Here is a 26718-nt window from a genome sequence, read left to right as displayed (position 1 = left end):
TTACAATCACTCACAGTAATAAGGAACAATGAATAGTATAAGTGCAGATTTCATTATCAGTTTTACAGTCTGTAGCCGCAAGAGTGTAAGGCGAGTTCAAGCACATGTAAAAAGAAAGAAATCTCTCAGTCCAAAAGTTCATTTTAAAATATTTAGTGAAAATTGTAAGCAAACAATCAACACAAGAATAAAGAAAAAAGTTGTTACACAGATAGAATAAGAGGCAAAAAAAAAAGAAAAAAAAATCTTCTCTAAAGTTTTCTTGGGAAACTTTAGTTGTTCCTATACATAAAGATTTTTAACTTCTTCTTCTGTACGATTTAAATGTATGGCGCAGCATATTCAATTAAGTGCTTTGTCCTACATGTTACTTGGTACACAAAACACGCACACAAGGTACGAAAGGCACGGTTTAAAACCATGTACCCTCTACGCCTTACACGTGGCAAGGCTGATCACTAACTGAGAATAATGTTTAGTCAGAGAATCTAGAAATAGTTAGAATATCCATCCATCCATTATCCAACCTGCTATATCCTAACTACAGGGTCATGGGGGTCTGCTGGAGCCAATCCCAGCCAACACAGGGAGCAAGGCAGGAAACAAACCCTGGGCAGGGCGCCAGCCCACTGCAGGGCACACACACACACACACCAACCACACACTAGGGATAACACACTAGGGATAATTTAGGGTTGCCAATTCACCTAACCTGAATGTCTTTGGACTGTGGGAGGAAACCGAAGCACCCAGAGGAAACCCACACAGACACAGGGAGAACATGCAAACTTCATGCAGTGAACCCCTGTGCCACCGTGCTGCCCCTAGTTAGAATATACCAATTCAATTCAACTTATGGGGGTTATAGGAACCTCCCATAGATTATGCACTAACATTTAGTAAAACATTTATGTATCTTATGTAACTAGCAAATGGTTCTTAAACAGTCAAGCACTGGACAACGTGGACCATTTAATGGTTGTTCATTTGCTGTTCAGTTCAGATTTAACAATCCAAGCCTGACCTTTGCGGCTCAGCAAAGTTAACAGACCAGACTGAGTCGTCTCATTTAAAGATGCAAACTCTTCAAGGTTTTTTTTTTTTCTTTCATTTTTGCAACACAGCAGCATTCTAAATATATTAAGATTACTGTACTCCATCCATTTGCTGTCGATGAAGCTCTGTGGCACTGCACCATGCACGTTGAAACATTAGTACTAATAAGCTGATTAAAACAAAATGTACCGTATTATGTGTACTATTGGCTTGTTTCATAACACTGATTGCATGCTATGCATCTGCTTAATCTGTCAATACAAAATTACCGTCAACAAACAAGTAATAGCTGTCTAAATACTTATTAATTTAAAGCAGGGTTGATGTTGGGTGGCTATTCAATCTTGTCAAATCCTCCATGACTGTAATGTTCAAACTGTTTAGCTTTGTTTTCCAAAGTAACATTTGGCATGTTTAATTTTAAGCAACTTTTTATTGATATTTAGAGAATATTAACTGCCATTCGCTGACAACAGGCAATCTGTGACTGACTGTTAATTATGGCCAATGAAATCCACAAATCCAGACGCCAGCAGCAAGGGGTACTTGCACATGTGCAAAAATCAATACTTGTTCCTAACCTAATTATGACTGAACCGTCTTTCATAACATTTAATAAATATACTGGCAAATGTATGCTTGCATGTGTAGTACATTATACACAAAGACTAGTGTGCTGAAGATGAAAATTACAAAAACTAGTTTTGTTTTCTTTTTTATATTCTCATTTTCTTTTTTCTAGTTTTCAAAAATTTCACTTTTTTTAGTTACCGTTAACAAAATGATTATTTTTTGTTATTACATCTTATTAATGAGAATTATAGTGATATATTTATACATTTTTCATTGCAATACCATCATATATAAGTCATGCCAGTCCATTTTATTCACTGGTAATGATGACTCTTATATTTTGTACTAACTTTTACTACTTGCCTTTTAAAATGCTATTATTAGTTTTGCATTTGTTTATACTTTGTATTTTTATTATAGTGATCATTTTGCAAAGTTTATGTTTCTCCAATGTTTTGCCCTTTTCATTAGTCTTCTGCCATTTTCATTCTGCTGAATAAAAGAACATCTCCTGCTGCTAGGCCACATTTCCAGCTGCTACGCCTTCGTGTGACGATGTGTGAACATTCTGGCTCTGGGCAGTTTAAAAGATAGCAAATGTAACAGCAAAACCAAAGCCTTGTCGTTTGAGGCTTTTAAACAAAGGCCTAGGTCCAGTACCAATACTACGGTTGTCTGCAGGAAGGGCATCCAGAAAGTATCTCTTGCTCCATTTGTTCTAAAGTTAATTATTGGAAAGATAGGTTTCAACCCCCTGACAGATATTGTCTTTTGATTGCTTTCTTAATGTTATTTATAAACAGGATGAGAACTTGTTTTCAGGGGAATCTGTAGATATAAATAGTGATACAATGGATTGTATTACAATCTTACAGTGCTTTATAGTTTGCTTCTTTATGATGGATTAAGATGAAAATGATCTGTTTAAGACTTAATTCAACATCCCAAATAAAAGGTTTATTACTTTTAACTTTAATTATATACATTATTGCCACAGGAATGGCAGATGCATGGAATTTGATTTGATGAAGCATATACAAATAACATATCAGTACAACATAAGGCTGACTGTACAAGAAAAAACATTTAAAGGTTATTAGAATGTACTAAATGTGTTTATAATTTTGAATGTTGGTGTTAATCATAGTTTTGGTTAATTCCCATGATGACTGCATAGTAGTATCATTATAGCTATTACAGGACTGAACAATGACGTAGAATCAAAATATAATAATGCTATGTTGCCATCTAGTGGACCATCATAGAACTGAAAGTTCTAAATCACACTTTTTAAAGGACATTTTATATGATAACCAAAATTTTCAATAAATTAATAAATAAATAAAATAAACTTTATCTCTATACCTTATATGCCCATTTTTAATTTACTGTAAAATCCAAGTGTTTGTATAATTTAGAAAAGTTAAGATGTACAATAAACAATCCAAAGTATTTTTAAGTTCTCAGATTATAAGTTTGTGCATGTGTATATTAATAAGTTTTAAAAGAAAGACACTAAATGACTTTCAAGCTATTTGTTTTGCAAGTTTGTAAATGCAAACAAACGTATTGATGATTTTTGTTTAGATTTTCCAATTAACACTGAAGATAGATTCTCTTTTTATTGTACAAACAATATATACACATACATTTCATTATTTGCTTAACATACAATGATATACTTTTATCATAATGCAATATTTTTCATTTTTGCTGTAGCCAGGAGCTTATGTTAGAATCTATAATCTTCATGCAAAATTGCAAGCATCCACTGAGAGTGATTCACAGTCCAGCAAGTGTATTGAATTTTATCTTCATGGAGGAACATCTTATGGCAGAGGTATTAAAATTCTTCCTGAAGATTGCTATGATGTTAAAGAGCTAAAGAAGTAAGTTTCATCATTTTGTGTATTGTATCAAAGCCTGATTTACCAAAACAGTGCATTCATAATTGTATTGAAACATTTATGTAAAATTGTGTTCATTTTTTAGTCAGTGTAATCATTTGTTTTAGTAATGGCTTACTTAAGATAACTGACTACTGATAAGAAAATGATGGATTTTTTCAGTCATACACAGAGTAATTTCATCATGATTAACTTTAACACTCCATTATGAAATAATTTCATAAACAAGGTTAGTTAATAACAGAGGAGAGAAAAACAAAAAACTCCAGTCAACAGCATTCCTGAAGAAAATAAACCTTGGATGTTGGGTCCATGGTCAGTTATAATGGATAAGGTGCAGGGAAATAAAGAGGAAGTCAGAGTTGTGGTGATTTTGGCTAGGTGACTGCTAGTCCCCTGCAGGGCATTCTGAAATATTATTAATATTAGTTGTTCCCGCGTGGCTCCGCCCACATAGTAGTGAAACAGGAAAAAACTTTAAAAATCAATAAAATTAAAAATATATATATAATAATTTATATTGAGAAGAAATAATATTGATAGCTTTTGTATCCGAGGGCCTCTTGATATACAGTATTTTTGGTTTTGCTATCAGGCCAAGCGTATCCCTGGCCAAGCAGAAGGTAAGTATGCTCCAACGTCAAATGTTGCAACTGTATCTGATTGTGTTCAGCTCTGATGGGAAAGTGTCCCCTGCATGGGAGGAAGAGCACATGGCCGTGATATCTCTGTCTAAAACACACGTGGCTGTGATCTCTCTCTCGTAAATGTCAAACATTACTCTTTAACAATCTCTAGATGATAATGTCTGGTGAACAAACAGGTATTGCTAGCTAAGTGAAGGCAAGGTACGCTCCAACATGTGGCGAGAGGTAGAGCGACTCAAATGCCGGCTGGCGTGTGAATGAGGAGAGCCCCGCACTGGCTCTCCACTCTAGAGGTCCTGCATACCTTGGCCCGCAGCCTATCTCTTGGATTTGCGCAAATAAATTGGTGCTTCAACCGAACTATAATATGAGAGAAATCACAAAATCAACCAGAAAACCCAATCTAAATCCGTTAAGTAGTTCTCTCATGAAAAGCAGACAGACAAATGTTGGATTATATATATATATATATATTGATGTCACTTCCAGTTCCGCCCAGAGGCGACATCATTTCCGCCCTCTGAGCTATAAAGCTCACTGCCTTTGCTTAGGCAGGCAGTTCTGTTTTGGACTCTGTTGTGTGAACAACTGTTTGAAAATGCCTCAAATACTTTTGCAGCCGGGAAACCGCATTAAACGGGTGGCTGCCCCAAACCTTTCCACTCTGGTCTCCAGTTCTTACAACATATATATATATATATATATACATATATATATATATATATATATATATATATATATATATATGTATATATATATATATAGAGAGAGAGAGAGAGAGAGAGAGAGAGAGAGAGAGAGAGAGAGAGAGAGAGAGAGAGAGAGAGAGAGAGAGAGAGAGTCAATACAATTACCAACAACAAGTATCTAAATACTTATTAATTAAGCAGGGTTGATGTTGTGTATTCAACTTGTCAACCTCCATGACTGTAATGTTCAACTTTGTTTTCCAAAGTAATTATTTAAGCAACTTTTTGATATTTAGAGAATATTAACTGCCATTGTGACAACAGGCACTACTGACTGTTTCAATAATCCACAACGGCAAGATACTTACAGTGCAAAATCAATACTTGTTCTAACCTAATTATGACTGACGTCTTTCAACATTTAATAAATATACTGGCAAATGTATGCTTGCATGTGTAGTACATATACAAAGACTAGTGTTGAAGATGAATTAAAAACTAGTTTTGTTTTCTTTATATTCTCATTTTCTTTCTAGTTTTCAAATTTCACTTTTAGTTACGTTAACAAAATGATTATTTTGTTATTACATCTATTAATGAGAATTATAGTGATATATTTATACATTTCATTGCAATACCATCATATATAAGTCATGCCAGTCCATTTTATTCACTGGTAATATGACTTTATTTTTCTAACTTTACTACTTGCCTTAAAATTATTATTAGTTTGATTTGTTTATACTTTGTATTTATTATAGTGATCATTTGCAAAGTTTATGTTTCCAATGTTTGCCCTTCATTAGTCTTCTGCCATTTCATTCTGCTGAATAAAAGAACATCTCCGCGCTAGCCACTTTCCAGCTCTAGCTTGGGCGATGTGTAACATTCTGCTCTGGGCAGTTTAAAGATAGCAAATGTAACAGCAAAACCATAAAGCCTTGTGTTGAGGCTTTTAAACAAAGCCAGGTCCATACCAATACTAGGTTCTGCGGAAGGCATCCGAAGTATCTCTTGCTCCATTTGTTCTAAGTTAATTTTGAAAGATAGGTTTCAACCTGACATATTGTCTTTGATTGCTTTCTTAATGTTATTTATAAACAGGATGAGAACTTGTTTCAGTGGAATCGTAGATATAAATAGTGATACAATGGATTGTATTACAATCTACAGTGCTTTATAGTTTGCTTTTATGATGGATTAAGATGAAATGATCTGTTTAAGACTTAATTCAACATCCCAAATAAAAGGTTTATTACTTAACTTTAATTATATACATTATTGCACAGGAATGGCAGATGCAGAATTTGATTTGATGAAGATATAATAAATATCAGTAAAATAAGGTGACTGTACAAGAAACATTTAAAGGTTATTAGAATGTACTAAATGTGTTTATAATTTTGAATGTTGGTGTTAATCATAGTTTTGTTAATTCCATGATGACTGCATAGTAGTATCATTATAGCTATTACAGGACTGAACAATGACGGAATCAAAATATAAAATGTATCCATCGTGGACACTAGACGGTCTAAATCAACTTTTAAAGGCATTTTATTAAAAAATTTTCAATAAATTAAAAATAAATAAAAAAACTAAACCTTATATCTCTCATGTAAAAAAGCAACAACAAATTTTTTAATTTAATTATATATATATATATATATATATATATACATATATATACATTGTCACACGTGTGCATGGGAAGCAGCTGAAGGGCTTAGACAATGCTGTTTATACATCTGCCCAGGGGGCGGTGCGCTGACGCTCTTTCTGAGTTCTCTGCAGGTCTTACCGGGAAATCCCACCAGGAGCCGCCATTTCCAGGAAGGACACACCACCTCGGTTCCGGCCCCAAGAATGAGGTCACTTCCGGTTCCGGCCCCAAGGGTGATGTCACTTCCAGTTCCGGCCCAGAGGACGACATCATTTCCGCCCTCTGAGCTATAAAGCTCACTGCCTTTGCTTAGGCAGGCAGTTCTGTTTTGGACTCTGTTGTGTGAACAACTGTTTGAAAATGCCTCAAATACTTTTGCAGCCGGGAAACCGCATTAAGCGGGTGGCTGCCCCAAACCTTTCACGCCTCTGGTCTCCAGTTCTTACAACATATATATATATATATATATATATATATATATATATATATATATATATAAGAGAGATAGAGAGAGAGAGAATATTTACAGAGATGTGTTTGGCGTTAAAGAACATTTAAATGGTTGTATTCCATTGCCTAATGATATAAATTATCAAGTACTCTATGTTATGAAAACATTGAATAAAATAAAGCATGGAAAGCAAGGAAACATTTACAGAAGATTGACTTCTTAAATATGATTTATTAGATAATAATATTTATATTATTATTATATTTATATGTTTATGTTAATAGAAATTGAAATGCATCTGAATGACCTGCAGACTTCTCTCTTTTATGGACTTAGCTTTCATGATTTTGAGTGCACCCTGGCAATAAAGTGCATTTTGGATATATGTCATCAATTATTGGCATTTTAAACATTTTTTCCCCTGACTTTCTATACAGTAGTACTTTGGTACTCCACAAAAGTCTCATCGGTAGTCTGCACCAGCTGCTTTTAAAGAAAATGAGTTCATAAACCCTTACTTCATGTTTTTTATTTTCACTATGAATACTGCTGATGTCTGAAAATCTCCTTGGACTTGGTGCTTACTGTTATGGGACTTTAGTTAAAATCCTCTGGAGCAGCTTTTTATTCATTTTATGCTGATTCAATTTGTGCATTAATATAAAATGTGAGAGAAAGTTTTAATCTGTTGAACTCAAACAAAGCTGTGAATATTTTTGTTCACAGAAAGTAAAAGTGAGATTTCTGCTCTGTTATTGCTGTAGGATTGTTATATATTCTAGCAGGATTGCAAATTATAATCTAATGATCAAAAGGCTAGTGAAGAGATAATGAAAAAATACCCTTCTGATCTCCAAGGTGTATTAGACATTACAAATGAATTCTTATGTGTAAACTTTTTATATAAAACAAATCATCATTTATATGAAGACTTAAGTGACTTTAAACATGGTGATCTTTCGTAAAGACAAAGAATGATAGTGAGCATCAACCAGCATTCCAGTCTTTGTGTTGTGCATAGCAGAGTCTCTTGGCCAGTTTTCTATTAGGACCACTTCTGGCAAGATTTCTCCAGACTCTTTGGCTTCTTGTGGTTTCTGTGAGTACAGAACTGATAGTAGTAGAGATCTTCCTATTTCAAAGGGACATCAGGTTGATATCGCAGGGAAGCCGCCTATCAAATTTCGTGAAGATGGGGTCAGCCTTCTACCTACACGGGAAGTTGGAGAATTAGTGATGTTGGAAAGTTCAATATGGCGGCCGACAGTGGCGTCATACCACCGAAATAAGTACGTACATCAGTTTCAGTTAGCGCAGGGAAGCTGCCTACCAAATTTCGAGAAGATGGGGTGATAAATAAGAAAGTTCAACATGGTGGATGTTGTCAACCGTTCTGACCGTTGCATGTAGAATTTCGAAATGAAACCTACTTAACTTTTGTAAGTAAGCTGTAAAGAATGTGCCTGCCAAATTTCAGCCTTCTATCTACATGGGAAGTTGGAGAATTAGTGATGAGTCAGTCAGTCAGGCAGTCAGTCAGTGAGGGCTTTGCCTTTAATTAGTATAGATATGCTTACATATAAAATCCGCAATTGAGTGATGCGGCGAAAGTCGAAACGCAATACAGCGAGGGATCACTGTACTGTATTTCTGGTCCTCATCATTACCCTTTTCCTTGCACTCCTCCAGGAAAGCCTTGAACAGCACTTCTCTAGTTTCTTGTGTCCTGTGAAATTTCTGCTTGGGGAAGACCTTGCTGATTTAGGATGACCACTTTGTACCTGGTTGCTATGCTTAGTGTTGCCATTTTGAAAGAATTGTTAATTTGGAGGTTAAACTGACCCATCTGCAACACACTCACCTTTTACTTTGGTTGTCCTTTACCCAATTTGATTCATTCTGTACCTGTTTCAGTTTTCAGTGATCATTTGGCTCAATCATCCATTATGTTATTGATCATTATCAACTATTTGTTATCTTTGATTTGTCATGTACTGAGATATACTACTACAAAGTAGTAGTAAAGTATGTGATATTTCAGACTTTATTTTTAATACTTTTGCAAAAATTCCAAAAATTTTGCAAAGTGTCACATGCATAGAAACTCCCTCCCACTTGCTCTTTAGGACACAAATTGTGAAAATTTTAATTTTAAAGGCATCTTTAGGAAGTATACAGTATAATGGTATTGAATGCATTCTGTTTGATAAGTAGACTATTGTACTTGTAAGAAGTATTTCTAGAATTGTATGATAAGCAGAGGCAATTTCTGAAAAAGTGCTTTTTGTTGTCCTTTGTTAGAGTTCACATTGATGTTACTTTTAAAAAACGTCTGTTTAGTGATTTGTAATTAAAAATATATAATCTTTTTCCCAACTAGGGTTCTTGAGTCTGCAGAGCTCAGCAGCAATTATTTAAGTGACTCTACTTTGTTAGGTATTTCGTCTCCTTTGAATGAATTAGCAGGTAAGATTGTTTAATAGCTTATTCTGAAGGGAATACAGATTAGCTGGCCATAAAAAGACAATTCAAACTGTAACAATAGCTTTCTGTGTTTGTATTAAAGCCTAACAAACTAGTGTCATTTGTATATGCTTTTTTGTGTATAGGTAGCAATATTAAAACATTGATTTTTTTAATTTATTTTATTTCATCCATTCAGACTTTGCTTCATTCTCCACCTTTACCGGCCAAGTCACATTATAATATAGTATAAGCCTCTCAGACAACTTTCATAATTGTTTTCTTTCAATGTCATGGAGGCTTCTGTAGAAATCAATGGCTGTATGAATATATTTATTTATTGCTTAAGATCCAGTTCAACTGTGGCTTTGTTCTGATTAGTTTCTTATTGTGTTTATTATAAACCTAATGGTTCGAAAATAAATGTAATCCTTTTTATCCTTTTTAAATAGATGAAAGTTATAGCCATGTAAGTTTACCTTAAATTTAATAATTACCTCCTTGCTTAAAAATGGTGTGAAAAATAATGCACTGAAAAAATATATGATCTAGCCCCTTTATCAGTTTTGTGAAAAAAAAAATACTTGCAAAGATAATAAAAAGGTTTACTTATATAGTGAGTTAATTTTGATTATTTATGAATTGATTTGGGAAGACATTTTATCATTGTGTTGGTAATTATGTGATTCACATAAAAGATTAAAACTTTCTAGTTCTACTGTTCATTACATTGTGCAGTAATTGATTCAGTTTGTTAAGAAATAGAATGTTTCCTTTAATTATGAAGTAACTTAGTGCTCATATTATACAGTTAGAAATAGTCCAAAAACAAAAATTTTAGGTATGATTCAGTGAAAACTTCTGAAATACTCCGTGGCCACTTTAATAGGTACACCTATCTAGTAATGATCCCCTTTTCTCCCTAGACCAGCCATAGTTTTTCAAAATATGAATTCAGCATATTGCTGGAAACACTCTTTGTGGATGGCATTGCATTGGTACCTGATCTCAAAATTGTATCGGGCTTTAAAGCAAATTCAAGTTGCTATCATGTTTTTGGGAACAGCTTATGGTGATGTATGCCTTGTGACACGGCGTAAAGCATTGAAGCATTCATTTGAAAAATGATGGATCTATATTGTGATCAAGAAAGCTTAGGTGTGCAGTGATATTCAGTGATGCTTAATTGATAGTAAGAGGTTAAATGTTGTGGCGGATGGCCAGGGTCCATGTCCGGCCATTTTGCCCCTTAGTTATATGTTCAGGGACAGCAGCCATGGACTGTGCAATACCTCCCCCTGGTTGCTAGATGGCCGCCCCCCTGGGTTGGAGTGGTGCCTCGGTTTCCCGCACGGCTCCATGGGAATTGGAGTTGGGTGCAGTCCTGTTTGGTCCTGTAGGCGCCACCAGGGTGTGCTGTAGCTGGGACTCCTGAGCTCGTATGGGCAGTATATTCTCCACACCCGGAAGTGCAGCTGGAACTACCTGGTGGACTATAAAAGGAGCCAGCAGCCACCACACAATGGCCAGAGTCGGGAGGAGGAGGACGAAGCTTGAAGGAGGTGGTAGTGCAAAGAAGAGTGTGTTTTTGTATTTGTTTGGTGTACTGGGGACTGTGTTGTGCCTGTGAGGATCACAGGGAAGACGTGCCCCACAGGTGAAGAAAAATAAAAGTGCTTTGCTTTTACAAGTGCCTCCTTTGTGAGTCTGTCGGGTCAGGCACCTATATAGCGCCTTTTTACAATGTGTACCAAAAACATTTCCTATACCATTACTTTACCATTACTAGCCTATATTGATGACATAAAACAGGATAGATCCATTGATGCTTGTTGTTTATGTCAAATTCTGACCCTACATTCTGCATGTCCCAGTGGAAGTCAAAATTTGTTAGACCAGCTCACATTTTTCCAATTTTCAAATCATCCAGCTGTGGTGATTAGTGTGGCCCAGTCTTCATTCTCTTAGCTGACAGGTGAAATCCCACAATGTCTTTTCCCTCTGTAACACATCAAATTTAAGGACTAATATGTTGTGCATTTAGAGATGTTCTTCTGCATAACAATGTCGAAATTAGCTGTTATGGCCATTATCCTCTCACTTCCTTTACTAACTAGATGTTTTCATTCACAGAAATGCCACTTAACCGGATGTTTTTTTTTTTTCTTTTTCCACTCATTTGTTTGTCAAAATCCAAGTAGGGCTCTAGTTTTGAGATGCTGAAATCACTATGTCTAGCTCCAACAATTATAGTTCTGTTTGGAAGAGTAGGCTATTTGCCTTAATGAGCAGGTGTACCAAAAAATTGTCTGCTGAATTTATAATATGATACCCTTATATGCCCCACAGTATTTAATCATTATTTTTGGTTTGTCAATTTCACCATTAATGGTTTAACCATAGTCAAACAAAAATGATCAGCATATATCATATAGGATCAAGAAAATCTATGATCATTGCCCTTGTAATACAGTTTGACCATATGTTCTGCGTTTAAACTGTCATGACAGACCTAAATCCCACTCTAGTGCTTGAACACTCTGATGTCTCTAATGTTGTACTGGCATTGATTGTAATCATTTAATAACATTGGCTCTCACAATATTTTATCTGACATCTCTCCTTGTCCTAAGTAATATGAGAAACGTTTTTAAGTGTGACTACCTACTGACCTTTTCTGGGTTAGTGCTGCATATGACCAAGTATCTGTAGAGACTAATTTAATATGACACGTCAATAACCACTTATATGCTCTTACAAAGAAAGAAAAGAAAAAATATTTTGAGGGAAATACCAGAGACTGGAGAAAAAACACTTGTAAATAAATCAAGTATTCAGACACTTCTATATGTAAGTTACACACAGAAGTCATCTGTTTGTGATTCTGTCTTGTATATATCCTCTCATAATGTAAGTTTTTCTTTAAATAGTGGGAGGGAAGTAGTAGTTGATCTTTGTTGGATATATTATTCTCAAACTGGATGCACTAAACATAGGAACTGTATTCATTCAATTACTTGGAGCTCCACATGCTATAACCACCTTGAAAACTCCCTCCACACCTGTTTTCTTTATAAATTGCATAACATATTTTGCATTACTTTTGAAATGTAGATGAAACAGAAGTTTTTTAAGGGTCCAACATACTGTTTTTTATTACATAATTGTAAAATTGTTTATTTAGAAATATGTTGCTTTATATGGGCGGCACGGTGGTGCAGTGGTAGTGCTGCTGCCTCGCAGTTAGGAGACCCGGGTTCGCTTCCCGGGTCCTCCCTGCGTGGAGTTTGCATGTTCTCCCCATGTCTGCGTGGGTTTCCTCCCAAAGTCCAAAGACATGCAGGTTAGGTGGATTGGTGATTCTAAATTGGCCCTAGTGTGTGCTTGGTGTGTTTGTGTGTGTCCTGCAGTGGGTTGGCACCCTGCCTGGGATTGGTTCCTGCCTTGTGCCCTGTGTTAGCTGGAATTGGCTCCAGCAGACCCCCGTGACCCTGTGTTCGGATTCTTCGGGTTGGAAAATGGATGGATGGATAGATGTTGCTTTATGCAAATTTTCAATATGTGATGTTAATTTGTACAGATTCACTTTTATTTGCTGATCAAGTAAAGCACATTCTAAATTGTGTATGATACTGTTGGGATAAATTATAAATGTCTTTGTTACAGACAATAAAGAAAAAATATATACTCGGTTAGAGCGGTGTCAGGAGGAGTCTGTAACAGGTATGAAGGAAAGAAGAGAAATTCTACTGTTTCACTTCTAGTATTAATGAAGACTTAATATGCCTTAAATGTTTATTAAATCATATTTTTCAGCTTTTTTGGTAGAAAAAACACTATTTCAAAATTTTAAGTAATGTTTTGTTTTTTTAATGTGCAGTTGTCAAAAAAAGTTTTTGGACCTTTTGGAATTAAACTATGTTTCTAAGACACATTCTGACTAATCTATTGGTCATGCTATATAAACATAAGAGTTTTCTTAGTTCTGAAAGAAATTTTTGACTTTGATATACAGTATATGCAGTAGTTAAATGTGTACTATACTGTAGATAGTTTAATATATCTCACCTCCAAGTTAAAATGTAAATTAAACATTATAACCTATATCTTGCTGTAATCAGTGAAGTAAACTCAGTTTCTTTTTGTGAATAGGAACATATACGAGCATATAGTTTTCTGACTTTGTTTTTATTCCTTTAGTGCTGACATCTCACCAACATATGGAAAAAGCACCTCTTATAAATGTTAAGACTTGTAAACCACCACAGAAATTCTGCATCAGAGCTAAGGTTGAATCGTATGAGCCAAAAAGGTTATATCAGTGTGTGAAACTCTACTGTCACACATGCAAAACATTGTAAGTACTGAAAGTGACAGGCAACACAGCCTTGCTGTCTAATAAACAAACAAGATAAAAACTTCTTTTACAAAAATTCTATGTAGCGTAAAGGTATTGACAAAAAATTGACTCTGAATTTAGAATATCACAGTCAAATTTTTTATGTTTTTGCAAATGTGTGTTTTATCTTGGTAGAGTAATATATATTGCTCTACTTTCCCCTATTGTATTATTAATATGTAGCCTTAGAATGCCTAATCTCACAAACTTACCACTGTTTATAAGGTATTATTGTACATAACTTATCCCCACCTTCCTTTCTATATCTATAACATCAGGCAATTAGATGTAGTAAAAAGACAAGCAGGTGTTAAGTTACACATAAAATAATGTATTACTGATAATATTTATAAATAATAACAAAATGCAAAGTACATTTGAATATTGGCAACCATACAACCTGATAAAATGGTGATGTGTAACTCAGGTGGCACACAGACTTTTAGTTACTTAAAATGTCTCAAGTTAAGGCATCATTGGTGCTCAGCTTTCTTCAGAACAGGCCTCAAGCCTGTCTCAATATGGCTGAAGCTGTGCTCTTCATTGTGCTGTTCTTGTCAGTTCATGGTGTGATGGTCTTCATCAGTTGTTAACAAGAGAAAGATACTTCTACATCATCACAGGTTAGCAAGAGATGTTTCTTTTCATATGTTGGTTAGAGAAAGAGAGAATGTGGTTGAGCAAGCAAATTTGTGGGTTTTCTGTCCAACCCCTACAGCCAATAGGACATCATGGTACTTAAAGGCCACTGAGTCAAGCCAATTCCAAACAGCCATACCTCAGACCAATGGAGGAAATAGAATATCTGAACACCTACCACCTAAAATATTAAATAACAAGCCTAATAAATTATACCAAATATTAACAGTGTGTAAGTAGCAAAATTAATTGTGATATATTCAGCAGATTTACATGCATGTTTTAAATATTTAAATATGTTAATTATATTGATAGTCTTCATTCTGGAGAATAAAGTTAAGCTCTTGTTTAAATAGAATACTCAAGAAAACACATCAAGCCTTAAAGATAACATACTGTACATTCTATTTTTTGAAATTGTGTATTCTTACTATACTGTGCGTATTTCTAATCAAGAGTAATATGTCAGGTGAAAATCTACAAATGTTGCAAATTTTGAACTATTAACATTACAATATACATTTAGGCAAGAAGTTCCTGATGAGGATGATATTGCACATGTGCTTCAAGAAGCTTCAAAGAAACCTCTTAATTCAAAACTTCACAATATGTCATGGTATAATACTGTACTTTTTGACAAGAAGAACCAAGATGTAAATAAAATTGCATTACATTTCCTTGATTTTGAGGATGTAGTTCAAGACCCTGAAAAGACATTGATCTTGACTGAACGTAAGTAAAAGATTATCAGGTGCATGCAAATAATATCTTTATTTTGAATGCACAGTAATTTGAAATGAAACTCTGCATGACTACTGTATTATGAGATAATTCTCTTTTTAACTGTATCAGGAGTAACACTGAATGAAATTAATCAACTTTCAAGAAAATTTGGGTACATCATTTTAGTTACTTCCACTGAAGAAAAGTTAACTTTATTAGACCTGTCTGCACCATTTCTCATTCAAGGGCAACTCAGACATTATGGGTATGTTTTTACAAGGTATCTTCACAATAACAGAACGGTCCAAGTTTAACTTTGTAAAATAAAATATATTACATGTGTCTGTGGCTTTTTTAAAGCACATACTATATTATTAACTTTCTTATAGTCCTAATTATAATAGATATACAGTGGAACCTCGGTTTACGAGTGTTTTGCAAGACGAGCAAAATTTTTTAATAAATTTTGACTTGATAAACGAGCGATGTCTTGCAATATGAGCAGTATGGATACACTTTGTTTGCTGAACGTCATGTGATCACAACTGAGCTGATGGTTCTTCTCTCTCACGCACACGCGTCTCTCTCTCTCTCTCTCTCTCTCTCTCTCTCTTCTTATATCTCGCTCCCGCGCGTCTCTCTCCTTATCTCGCTCGCTTGCACTCGCCTCTCTCTCTCTCCTAATCTCTCTTGCTCGCTCCCCCGCGTCTCTCTCACCTTATCTCGCTCGCTCGCACTCTCCTCTCTCTCTCCTTATCTCTCTTGCTCGCGCGCAGCGCGTCTCTCTTCTCTTGAGGGCAATTGTCTCCTATTCTCCGTCTGAGTCTGTGTGCCTCACTCATATAGTCAACATCCATACGAGCGTATACTGTTTACTACAGCATTGTGACTGTGTGTATGTGTATGTGTGTGTGTGTGTGTGTGTGTGTGTGTGTGCACGCGCACACACGTGTATGCTGTGAAGTGCGAGTCCCAATCTTGCGCCCCAAAACACGAAGCTGAGTCTCAGTACTTTAACAACACCAGCCGCCTTCAGCTTGAAACAGCAACAGCGCTGTTATTTATTGTAGCAGGATCTTTATGATGTTCCTTGTATCACCCATTGACGGCAGGCGCTTATAGCATGTCTGTGATCTTTTTGGATGTGCTTATACGGCGAACTACTACAGCGCTGGGAGACTGCGATTGCTTTGGGACACCTTCCGCGTGTCGTCCCGTTGGGTGGAATCCCACATGAGTTTAGAAACTCACTCACACCAGCCATGATTCTTTTTAAAGGTAAAGTGCAGGTTAATTTGTTTTATGTATTTTTACTTTATATTTTGTATTAATCATTTGTATATAAATAGTTTTGGGTTGTGGAACGAATCATCTGAGTTTCCATTACTTCTTATGGGGAAATTCGCTTTGATATACGAGTGCTTTGGATTGCGAGCACATTTCCAGAACGAATTATGCTTGAAAACCGAGGTTCCACTGTATCTGCTTAACACTTGCCCCTCAACTGGGCTATCTTTACAATACTTTTGCAAATAAGTCAGTATGATTACTTTACCTTCAGCTTAGTTTCTATAAAATATCAGGATTTATTAATCAATGTTTATTTTTATCCTTTAAATAAACTATGTCAAGTGATTAAAATATGTGATAAGATATTTCACTGCAGGTGATTTATGATTATTTTCAGATGTAAGCATTGTTCGGTTGTTCAAGATATTAACTGTTTACAGCAGTTAACAACACATCAGTCATGGAGCGCGTCAACCATATCCCAAAGTAAGAATGTTTTTTATATTCTTTAGTAAGTGTTGTTTTTAATATATGATATCTTAAAAATAGTCCTACATCACATTGAACATTTTTACAACTAAATCAGTTTGTGGTGTAAATGTGCATTTTCATTATTTTTATATATATATATATATATATATATATATATTTATATATATATATATATATATATATTTTTTTTTTTTTTTTTTCCTTCCAATATTATATACTATCTGCCAGATAAAATAGATTTTTATGTTTCTGTTTTGTTTGTAGTTTTAGGTATCCATTTACTTCATTATGTTTTCATGATAAAGTTAACGTTGAAGGATGGGACTGCTTCAGTTGATGCAATGCTGTGGGAAGAAGCTGTAAGTAAAATAAGCTCTCAGTAAATTTGAGCACTTATGAGATTGTACCAAAGTGCACTGTGCCATTGTGAAATTCTTTTGAGTTAATAAAGCTATTGAGTTAATAAGGTTATTGTAATAATCATAACCTTCATGTCTTTTTCCACATGAATAACTGTAAACCTACTTTTTTCCACCCCTGCACAGTAATCCCTCCTCGATCGCGAGGGTTGAGTTCCAGAACCCCCTGCTATAGGTGAAAATCCACGAAGTAGAAACCATATGTTTGTATGGTTATTTTTATATATTTTAAGCCCTTATAAACTCTCCCACACTGTTTATAAATATTCCCCGCACAGTTATACAGCATAAACCCTTTGTATTCTCTTAGATATTAGGTAAGATTCATTGAAATTATGTATTTAAACACACTGTTTATATACAGTAAAACCTACATATTATTTTAAAGATATCGAGCGTCTCCGATATCACATATGTTACAGACATTACGATAGACAGGCCACCAGCAATAAATATGTACAATACAAGAAAAATTGTATATAGTAAATGTGTGTACAGTGGCACTAAAAGTATGTACATGTACTAAGTACTTTAAGTAGAAAATTAATTATGGTTACTCACCAACAATGACACGACGACTTGTCCGATAACAATGAGTTTAATTTTACTGCACAACAAAGGAGAGTGTTACAGCCCTTCTAAAGGAGCCTCTTCAGGTGACTGTGTAGCACCGCCGTTATTCTTCTTCCGGCAGTCTTCAATCCAAATCCCTAAAGCAGATTCCATCCAGACTACTGCCTTATTACGTCCACTTACAACTCGTTTTGCACCCTGGTGAAAAGGACACTGCGGCCATAGATCTTATACAGTATTCTTTTCCTCCTTTTTAAATAAAAAGAATCGTGGACTCATTGATGCCGTAATGGCGTCCTACAGCGGTGTAGCTTTTCCCTTCCTTCAACATATCCAAAACTTTTACCTTTTTGGCAATACCTTGGGCACGGCACCTGAAGCAGTAGCAGGCAGTAGCAGGAGCAGATCGTTTTGGAGCCATAACGAAGGCCTTGATTATGCACAAAGATAAACACAAAAGAGCACAAAAGTTAACTCTTTACACAGCGAAACACGTTGATACTGAATGAGAGAGACGAGACTTCCTGGTTAACGCCGCAGAATCGAATTCAGCGATCCGTCGCTGAGCCAGTCAGCACACATGAACTTAACTGCATACTCTGATTGGTTAGCTTCTCAGCCATCCGCCAATAGTGTCCCTTGTATGAAATCAACTGGGCAAACCAACTGAGGAAGCATGTACCGGAAATAAAAAGACCCATTGTCCGCAGAACCCGTGAAGCAGCGAAAAATCCACGTTATATATTTAGATCTGCTTACATATAAAATCCGCAATAAAATGAAGCCATGAAAGTTGAAGCGCAATAAAGCGAGGGATTACTGCATACTCATTAATTTCCTGATGTCCATAGTAGGTAAAGTCTGATATTATGAATTGCTATGTTTGACAGCTGTTTTATTAGAGCATTATGTGGTTTCTGAAAACTTTCCTTCTCAAAAAAACAAAGACGTTTGCCTGTGCCTGCTAATACAAGGCCTGCCTGGCTTGTTAGACCTACCTTTTTTAAAGTAATTTGACATTGTCTGATGTTCATTTCTTATTGTTAATAAGCAACAGTCTTATTAGGGTATATAAACAATTATTATTAAAAGCCCATTGAAATGGAATTTAAAATATTTTTTCTACGTAAAAAGTGAATTAATAAATATGTTTTTATTTACTTAGGAAAAGTTCTTCAAATTCAGTGCCGCGGAAGTCATTGCAAGTGAGGTACTTCAAGAACAATTAGAATTGACAATGAATATGCTGTGCCCAAAGGAAAAAAATCCAGGTAAATTGAATTGCTAAATGATTTAGTTTTATCTTTTTTATTTAATAATGTTTTAAAATGTTATAAATATAATCAAATTCATCTTGAATCTTTAAATACCTTAAAGAGCCTATGATATGGAACTGTGATGAAGTTAGTTTACTTTGACAATAGTGTTGCATTAATAAAAGGAAATCACTTAAGCACAAAGTTTATGCAAAGATAATACTGTTGAATGTGCATTCCTGAAGCCTGTTAGTGTGAGGTCTGCCACTCAGGTATTGAATTTCAAGCTAGAGTCAATAAACAAAATGCTCACATAAGTGTGCCTTTTGTGTTAACAAGTTAGTGCTGAATGGATGGCTATGGAAATTGCATCTTCTGTTGTTAATAGCATGATAGTCAGACTGATGTGAGTGCAGTTGGCAGTGCATCTGATATTCTAGAATTGATGTAAGCTGTGAATAATAGATCTTCATGATGATATGGGGTGAGTGCCACAAGCTTTCATTCAGCTCTGTATTAAAGATTTCTTTGGCAATGAAGCAGTGGTGCTTATAATAAAGCAGGTAACGATAGTAGCTTGAACCAGTGACATACTGAAGATGATGGCTGCCTCCATAGTACAGCATACTTTAAATGCACATCTAAGGATGCCATTTGGATATGCAGCTTTACAAGTGTTTACTTTCATGAAAAATTTTCTAAAATCATTAATGGCCAGCATGAGAGCTTGGTCAGCTGGTGGTGCTGTGGTTCTACTGATTGTTTGTAAGTTGCTGGAGGGAAGGAGCTTAAGCGTAGAGGTTTATGTAAAAGTCATTCAAAATTTCCTCTCCTTATTTTAATCAAAACAAGCATTAATAAAATTTAAGGAGGAATGATGTGAAATGTGCAATATTATGACACCTTATGGATGTGCATATTCTTGAACTGGCCCATTAACCACTAGTTAGTTTAGTTTTCTTGTCTTGCAGTTCCCAAATCCTGGGTCTGGTTGGTTTTTTGGTTTTTTTTTTACTGTTAATTCCAGTATGTCCAAAATGTATATTTTATGGCAATTCAGAACTGTAAAGTTCACCCTAGGTAAGTTTGGATACGTGCATGAGTGTGCTTGTGATTCTTTGACACAGCCTAGCACGAACCCCAGTGCCTCCAGCACTGATTCCCCAAGTCCAGGGCCCACAGTTCTGTGCCTTTCTTCCTGGCCGCCTCCTGTCCTCGCCTCCAGCTCAGTCCGCTTCCACCGACTTCCACCAATGACTGGAGGGAGGCGGCTCTAAATAAGGCTCCCGGATGAGCCCCAGGTGTTCCGCCCTTAGCCACGCCTGCGTGGCAGAAGTGTCGGCTGTCTTCTTGGCAGCTCTCCGGTGCCACACAGCCCCGCACTTCCTGGTGTGGCGGAAGTGCCGGGCTCCCGGATAATTAGGCACCGGGCGCCGCCTGGCGGTGGCCACGGGTCCCTACAGGGCTGGGCTTCAAAGCCCTGTACCCGAGGCCCCTGTCTAACCAGGACGGACGCCCACTCGGTCTGGAGGAGGCACACGCCCTCCTCCGGTCCTCTAAGCCCCGCCGGGCTCCACCCGCCGAGGGCCACACGGATGAACCGCATCGGGCGCCGCCTGGCGGTAACCACGGGCCCCTACAGGGTAGGGCTTCCATGCCCTCGACCCGTGGCTCCCAATAGAACCAGGACGGACGCCCCCTCGCGGTCTGGAGGAGGCACAAGCCCTCCTCACGTCCTCCTGGGCGTCCCGGCCACAGTGCCCCACCGCTAGCGAGGACACGTGGGTCCGAACGGCACAACCCGAAAGGGCAGCACGCCCCCGTGAGGGTCCTACTATGCCCCCAGGGTCCAACACGGCACCCTGGGACATCCGCTTCGCACCCGCCGCGCAAACGCGCCCCTGTGGTCTGCGCCGCCCGCCCGCTGTTCCCCGCAGTTGGGACACTATTGGCCTCTCGGCGTGGAGCCCTCGCGAGCGCCCGCTTCAGGAGGGCAGGTCCCTGACGACGCCGCCCTCAGCACTCGCCGGGCTTCGGGCCTGTGGAAAAAGAAAAGAGGGCCAGAAGCACTGCCAGGACACTCAGCCCGAGTGCCCTGCCGGTCTCCGCACTCCGCAGTGCTCCTGCCCCTCCGACAGCCCCTGACTTGCCTGCTGAAGTCCTCCGCCGCAGGTTCCATGCCCGTCCGCCTGTTGTCCGCGGCACGCTCGCAGGCGGCTCGCCCAGCCGCCCAGGGGATCTCCTCTGCCCGCACAGAGGACGCCCTTCTCCTGACGCGCACTCAGCCGCGCTTCTTCCTATCGGAGGAACCGCATTCACCCTTCGGTTCCTCCTTCTTTTCTTGGACGCGCTGACGGTCTGGGTCTGAGCACAGCGAAAGCTCAAATCCAGCCCCGTCTGCGCCCAGGCAGAGCGACAGAAGACAGCTGCAGGCTTGAGCGCAGGGCGCTAGGACCCAGGGCACTCAGCAGCCCCGATCCTACCAGCCCCTGCATATTCGAGCTCCTCGCCGCTAGCTGTCTGCACTGGCGCCTGCTGTCGGAGGTTGCTTACTTGGAGCTGATCGTCCCGTAAACGGTCACAGCCATGTTCGGCAAACCTCCCCACTTGCTTTACGGGAACGGCAACACTCACCACTCCCGCCGTGTTCTGCCTGCCTCCGGTTCCAGCGCCGCGCCGTTCCTCCGTCTCACGCGGTGTCACTCCCGACGCGACCGCCTTCTCCATCAGCTGCTCGCACTGAGCGACTAGAACACGCAGCAACTCCTCCAAAGATGGCTTGGCGGGCCGAAGGGACTCCTCCGACACACGTCGAGCCGCTGGTGGAGAGAGAGAGACAGACGCCGGTGGGCTTACCTGTCCATCAGCTCCACGCGACGCCTGCTTCCTCTGGGCCACTCCTCTGGCCCAATCGGGTCTCGGTTTGGCACGAGACTGGCGCCTTTGGGCCCGCCTCTATCCAATCATCGGCGGGACGCAAGACACACCGCCAATCCGTGCCTGTCAGCTGGCGGGACTTCCGCCCGCTGCCATCTTGCCTCCCTGCTCCGAAAAGCGGAGACGTGCCTCTTCGCCGCTGTGGTTGCGGGCGATTCTGAGCCAGCAGCTCCGACTCGCAGCCTTCTTAACTGCCGCCGCCGCCCGCTGCCGACAGCCCGTGGCGCGCATGCTCCTGCCACGGACGCTGATCCGCCTCGCCCCTCCCTGTAGAAATGAAGGTAAGACCGACCCGAGGGCCGATGAATGCAGGGCAGGGCACTTACCTCCCGGATCCGCCCTGCCGAGGCCCCGCCTCGGTGTGGCCTTCTGTGCTGCCACGCCGCCTGGCTGTCTGTCTCGACAGCGCGACTGGAGCCCGCTGCGCCCGGCGATGTCGGGTCCTCCTCCGCACGGGAAAGCAATTCCGCTGTCCGGTGGCGGTTTCTGGCGAACGCCCGCTGGTTGAGCACGGCCGCTCGCGCCAGTGTGTGGGGTCCGTTGCCGCGCCGGCCGTTCACAGAATATTTTTGATTTAATAACACAGGTCCCCGCCTTGACCCAGGCGGAGCATCCTGCCGGCTACGCCTCTGTGAAACTCTGGCCCCGGCACAGACAGACGGACATCATTTTTGCACCCACACACCGTTTATTTACACTTATTTACAATATACAAATGTCACGTGCACTCACGAACCCCAGTGCCTCCAGCACTGATTCCCCCAAGTCCAGGGCCCACAGTTCTGTGCCTTTCTTCCTGGCCGCCTCCTGTCCTCGCTCTCCAGCTCAGTCCGCTTCCACCCGACTTCCACCAATGACTGGAGGGAGGCGGCCCCTTAAATAAGGCTCCCGGATGAGCCCCAGGTGTTCCGTCCTTAGCCACGCCCAAGCGTGGCGGAAGTGTCGGCTGTCTTCCTGGCAGCTCTCCGGTGCCACACAAAGTCTTCCCCGCACTTCCTGGTGTGGCGGAAGTGCCGGCTCCCGGATAATTAGGCACCGGGCGCCGCCTGGCGGTGGCCACGGGTCCCTACAGGGCTGGGCTTCAAAGCCCTGTACCCGAGGCCCCCTGTCTAACCAGGACGGACGCCCCCACTCGGTCTGGAGGAGGCACACGCCTCCTCCGTCCTCTAAGCCCCGCCGGGCTCCACCCGCCGAGGGCCACACGGGATGAACCGGCATCGGGGCGCCGCCTGGCGGTAACCACGGGCCCCTACAGGGTAGGGCTTCCATGCTCTCGACCCGTGGCTCCCAATAGAACCAGGACGGACGCCCCCTCGCGGTCTGGAGGAGGCACAAGCCCTCCTCACGCCCTCCTGGCTGGATACGTCAGCCACAGTATATAAACAATTATTATTAAAAGCCCATTGAAATGGAATTTAAAATATTTTTTCTACGTAAAAAGTGAATTAATAAATATGTTTTTATTTACTTAGGAAAAGTTCTTCAAATTCAGTGCCGCGGAAGTCATTGCAAGTGAGGTACTTCAAGAACAATTAGAATTGACAATGAATATGCTGTGCCCAAAGGAAAAAATCCAGGTAAATTGAATTGCTAAATGATTTAGTTTTATCTTTTTTATTTAATAATGTTTTAAAATGTTATAAATATAATCAAATTCATCTTGAATCTTTACCTTAAAGAGCCTATGATATGGAACTGTGATGAAGTTAGTTTACTTTGACAATAGTGTTGCATTAATAAAAGGAAATCACTTAAGCACAAAGTTTATGCAAAGATAATACTGTTGAATGTGCATTCCTGAAGCCTGTTAGTGTGAGGTCTGCCACTCAGGTATTGAATTTCAAGCTAGAGTCAATAAACAAAATGCTCACATAAGTGTGCCTTTTGTGTTAACAAGTTAGTGCTGAATGGATGGCTATGGAAATTGCATCTTCTGTTGTTAATAGCATGATAGTCAGACTGATGTGAGTGCAGTTGGCAGTGCATCTGATATTCTAGAATTGATGTAAGCTGTGAATAATAGATCTTCATGATGATATGGGGTGAGTGCCACAAGCTTTCATTCAGCTCTGTATTAAAGATTTCTTTGGCAATGAAGCAGTGGTGCTTATAATAAAGCAGGTAACGATAGTAGCTTGAACCAGTGACATACTGAAGATGATGGCTGCCTCCATAGTACAGCATACTTTAAATGCACATCTAAGGATGCCATTTGGATATGCAGCTTTACAAGTGTTTACTTTCATGAAAAATTTTCTAAAATCATTAATGGCCAGCATGAGAGCTTGGTCAGCTGGTGGTGCTGTGGTTCTACTGATTGTTTGTAAGTTGCTGGAGGGAAGGAGCTTAAGCGTAGAGGTTTATGTAAAAGTCATTCAAAATTTCCTCTCCTTATTTTAATCAAAACAAGCATTAATAAAATTTAAGGAGGAATGATGTGAAATGTGCAATATTATGACACCTTATGGATGTGCATATTCTTGAACTGGCCCATTAACCACTAGTTAGTTTAGTTTTCTTGTCTTGCAGTTCCCAAATCCTGGGTCTGGTTGGTTTTTTTTTTTGGTTTTTTTTTACTGTTAATTCCAGTATGTCCAAAATGTATATTTTATGGCAATTCAGAACTGTAAAGTTCACCCTAGGTAAGTTTGGATACGTGCATGAGTGTGCTTGTGATTCTTTGACACAGCCTAGCATTTAAGATTTACTACTTCATTATGTATGAGGTTGATTGAAAATGTTACATCATCCCACAGCCCAGTCATTTTTAACAGGCTCACAAAATAAATGAAAGCAATCCATAAAGTTATTACTAACTGTCTTTGAATTAAACATATGTATCAGTAACAGTAAACTTACCTATTATTCTGCATTAAGCAAGCATAATTTTACTTTAATTATTCTGAAATGATAGTTGGCATAAGCCCTGTTGTGGACTTTTTTGCATAATCTGCTACTATCTGGATAGTCTACCCTGGCTTTAAATTATAATGGTATCCATCCTCAAGCTTTTTAAAATTCTGATAGAAAGTGAATTAAAACTCTAGAAGGCTTTTTAAGACATTCTTTACAGAGTGCTGTTGTTCCATTTTATGTTTCAGTTAATTGTAAGTGCAATTGTAAGATGACATTGGCTGTACGATCAAGTTAGTTTTTTTAAAAGATATAAACTAATTAACAGTATCACATTGTAGAAATCTTTTCATGCTGAAGGAGAAACTGGGTCATTGAAGATTAATGAATCTATTTTAGGCAAGGTGGGACTCTTTTAAACTGAAGATTAAATAAAATTAAATAAATTAATGAATTAAATAAAGGGTAAATAAAATAAAACTAATTAATGAGTAAAGTTTCCACACTGGAGAAAAATACATAAAAAGAAAGATGTGCTGTTTCAACTATAACTTTGGAAATAACATTTACCTTTTTTTTTTTTTTTTACTTTTCCACATAAACAGAGCCCTTCACTAACTGACTTATTCACTTAACAACCGAAAATATATCATTAATTATTTTTTTTCCTTCTATATTAGATAAACATCCATGGTTTGAGTGCTGCATCAAGTCATATTCCTCTGAAGATCAAATAGTTTCCTATCAAATATTTGACACTGTTTTGGCTGAAAAGATTTAACCACAGCATCATTAGTTTTACTGGCATCAGATTACTTTACGTATTGTGTCCGTGTAGTAAAAGATGTTCTGTTCTAATAGTTTTATTTGGAGTATGTACATAAGCAAATGTGTTGATACAAATGTTCATTGTTTTTTGACCTTTTTAGATATCATCAATAATAAATATAACTTGTATTTTCAATAAAGAGAACCATTTATATTCTTTTTATTATCAAAAAGCATTTTTTTTGTCCGAGTTCAAAATTATTTCTAATCTAATAAATGTTTTCAATCTGCTTTAACTTTTTTGTTCATTTCAACAGGCTGCCTTTAGATGTCACTTTTGGCACATTTATGTGTTGACTTGTTTTTATCTTTCTGTCTCTCTTACATACCAGCAGGCTTCATTTTTAGAGTATGTTTTCAGTAATAACAATACATTCTATTTAATTTCATTTCTAAATATTTTAACTTTGATATGTAATATTTTTAAATAAAATAAGGCATTATATGTGTGCCAAGCATGATTTTGTGTTAGCTGGGAATACAAATTCAATCAAGTGCAAATCTCTTAAAGAAAGTATTTTTATTTAAACAATCTTATATTGATCGCATCTCTTCTTAGAAGATTTTGCAGAAATCTTTTTAAAACTTTCTTAATATAAAAGAAAGGCTGTTAAAATGTGTATAAATTCCTAAGTTCAGATTCTATTTTAACGTCTAATATTGTACATTCTTTTTTTGTATTTCAAAACTTAGTGACAACACAAAGTTGATACCTTGGTTTCTGACATCATTATGAATCATTGCTGCCCAGGAGACTAACTGTGTGCCAATTTGAACTTGCGGGTGTAGTAGGACCAAAAATAATGACCTCTGTTTTATTTTCATTTAATTGTAAGAAAGTTTGTGCCATCCAATATTGA

The 26718-nt window shown here is 38.4% G+C and overlaps 1 protein-coding gene across 8 annotated transcripts in view; it reads left to right on the top strand.

Annotated features, from left to right (window-relative positions):
* Positions 1-26017, top strand: part of pot1 (protection of telomeres 1 homolog) — a 120335-nt gene extending 94318 nt beyond the window's left edge. For all 8 annotated transcript variants that reach the window (XM_039761160.1, XM_039761161.1, XM_039761159.1 and 5 more), the window contains 10 exons: positions 3349-3518; positions 9367-9452; positions 13116-13172; positions 13650-13806; positions 15014-15219; positions 15340-15475; positions 16898-16986; positions 17257-17351; positions 19150-19255; positions 25711-26017. In XM_039761160.1, coding sequence (XP_039617094.1) covers positions 3349-3518; positions 9367-9452; positions 13116-13172; positions 13650-13806; positions 15014-15219; positions 15340-15475; positions 16898-16986; positions 17257-17351; positions 19150-19255; positions 25711-25811 — 1203 coding nt within the window. In that variant the 3' untranslated portion in view covers positions 25812-26017. The remainder of the gene's footprint in view (positions 1-3348; positions 3519-9366; positions 9453-13115; positions 13173-13649; positions 13807-15013; positions 15220-15339; positions 15476-16897; positions 16987-17256; positions 17352-19149; positions 19256-25710) is intronic.
* Positions 26018-26718: the final 701 nt, after the last annotated feature.

The sequence above is a fragment of the Polypterus senegalus genome, chromosome 8, assembly GCF_016835505.1.
Source record: "Polypterus senegalus isolate Bchr_013 chromosome 8, ASM1683550v1, whole genome shotgun sequence".
NCBI lineage: Eukaryota > Metazoa > Chordata > Cladistia > Polypteriformes > Polypteridae > Polypterus > Polypterus senegalus.
The sequence above is the reverse complement of the archived record's forward strand: the minus strand, read 5'-3'. Positions and strand labels throughout refer to the sequence as shown.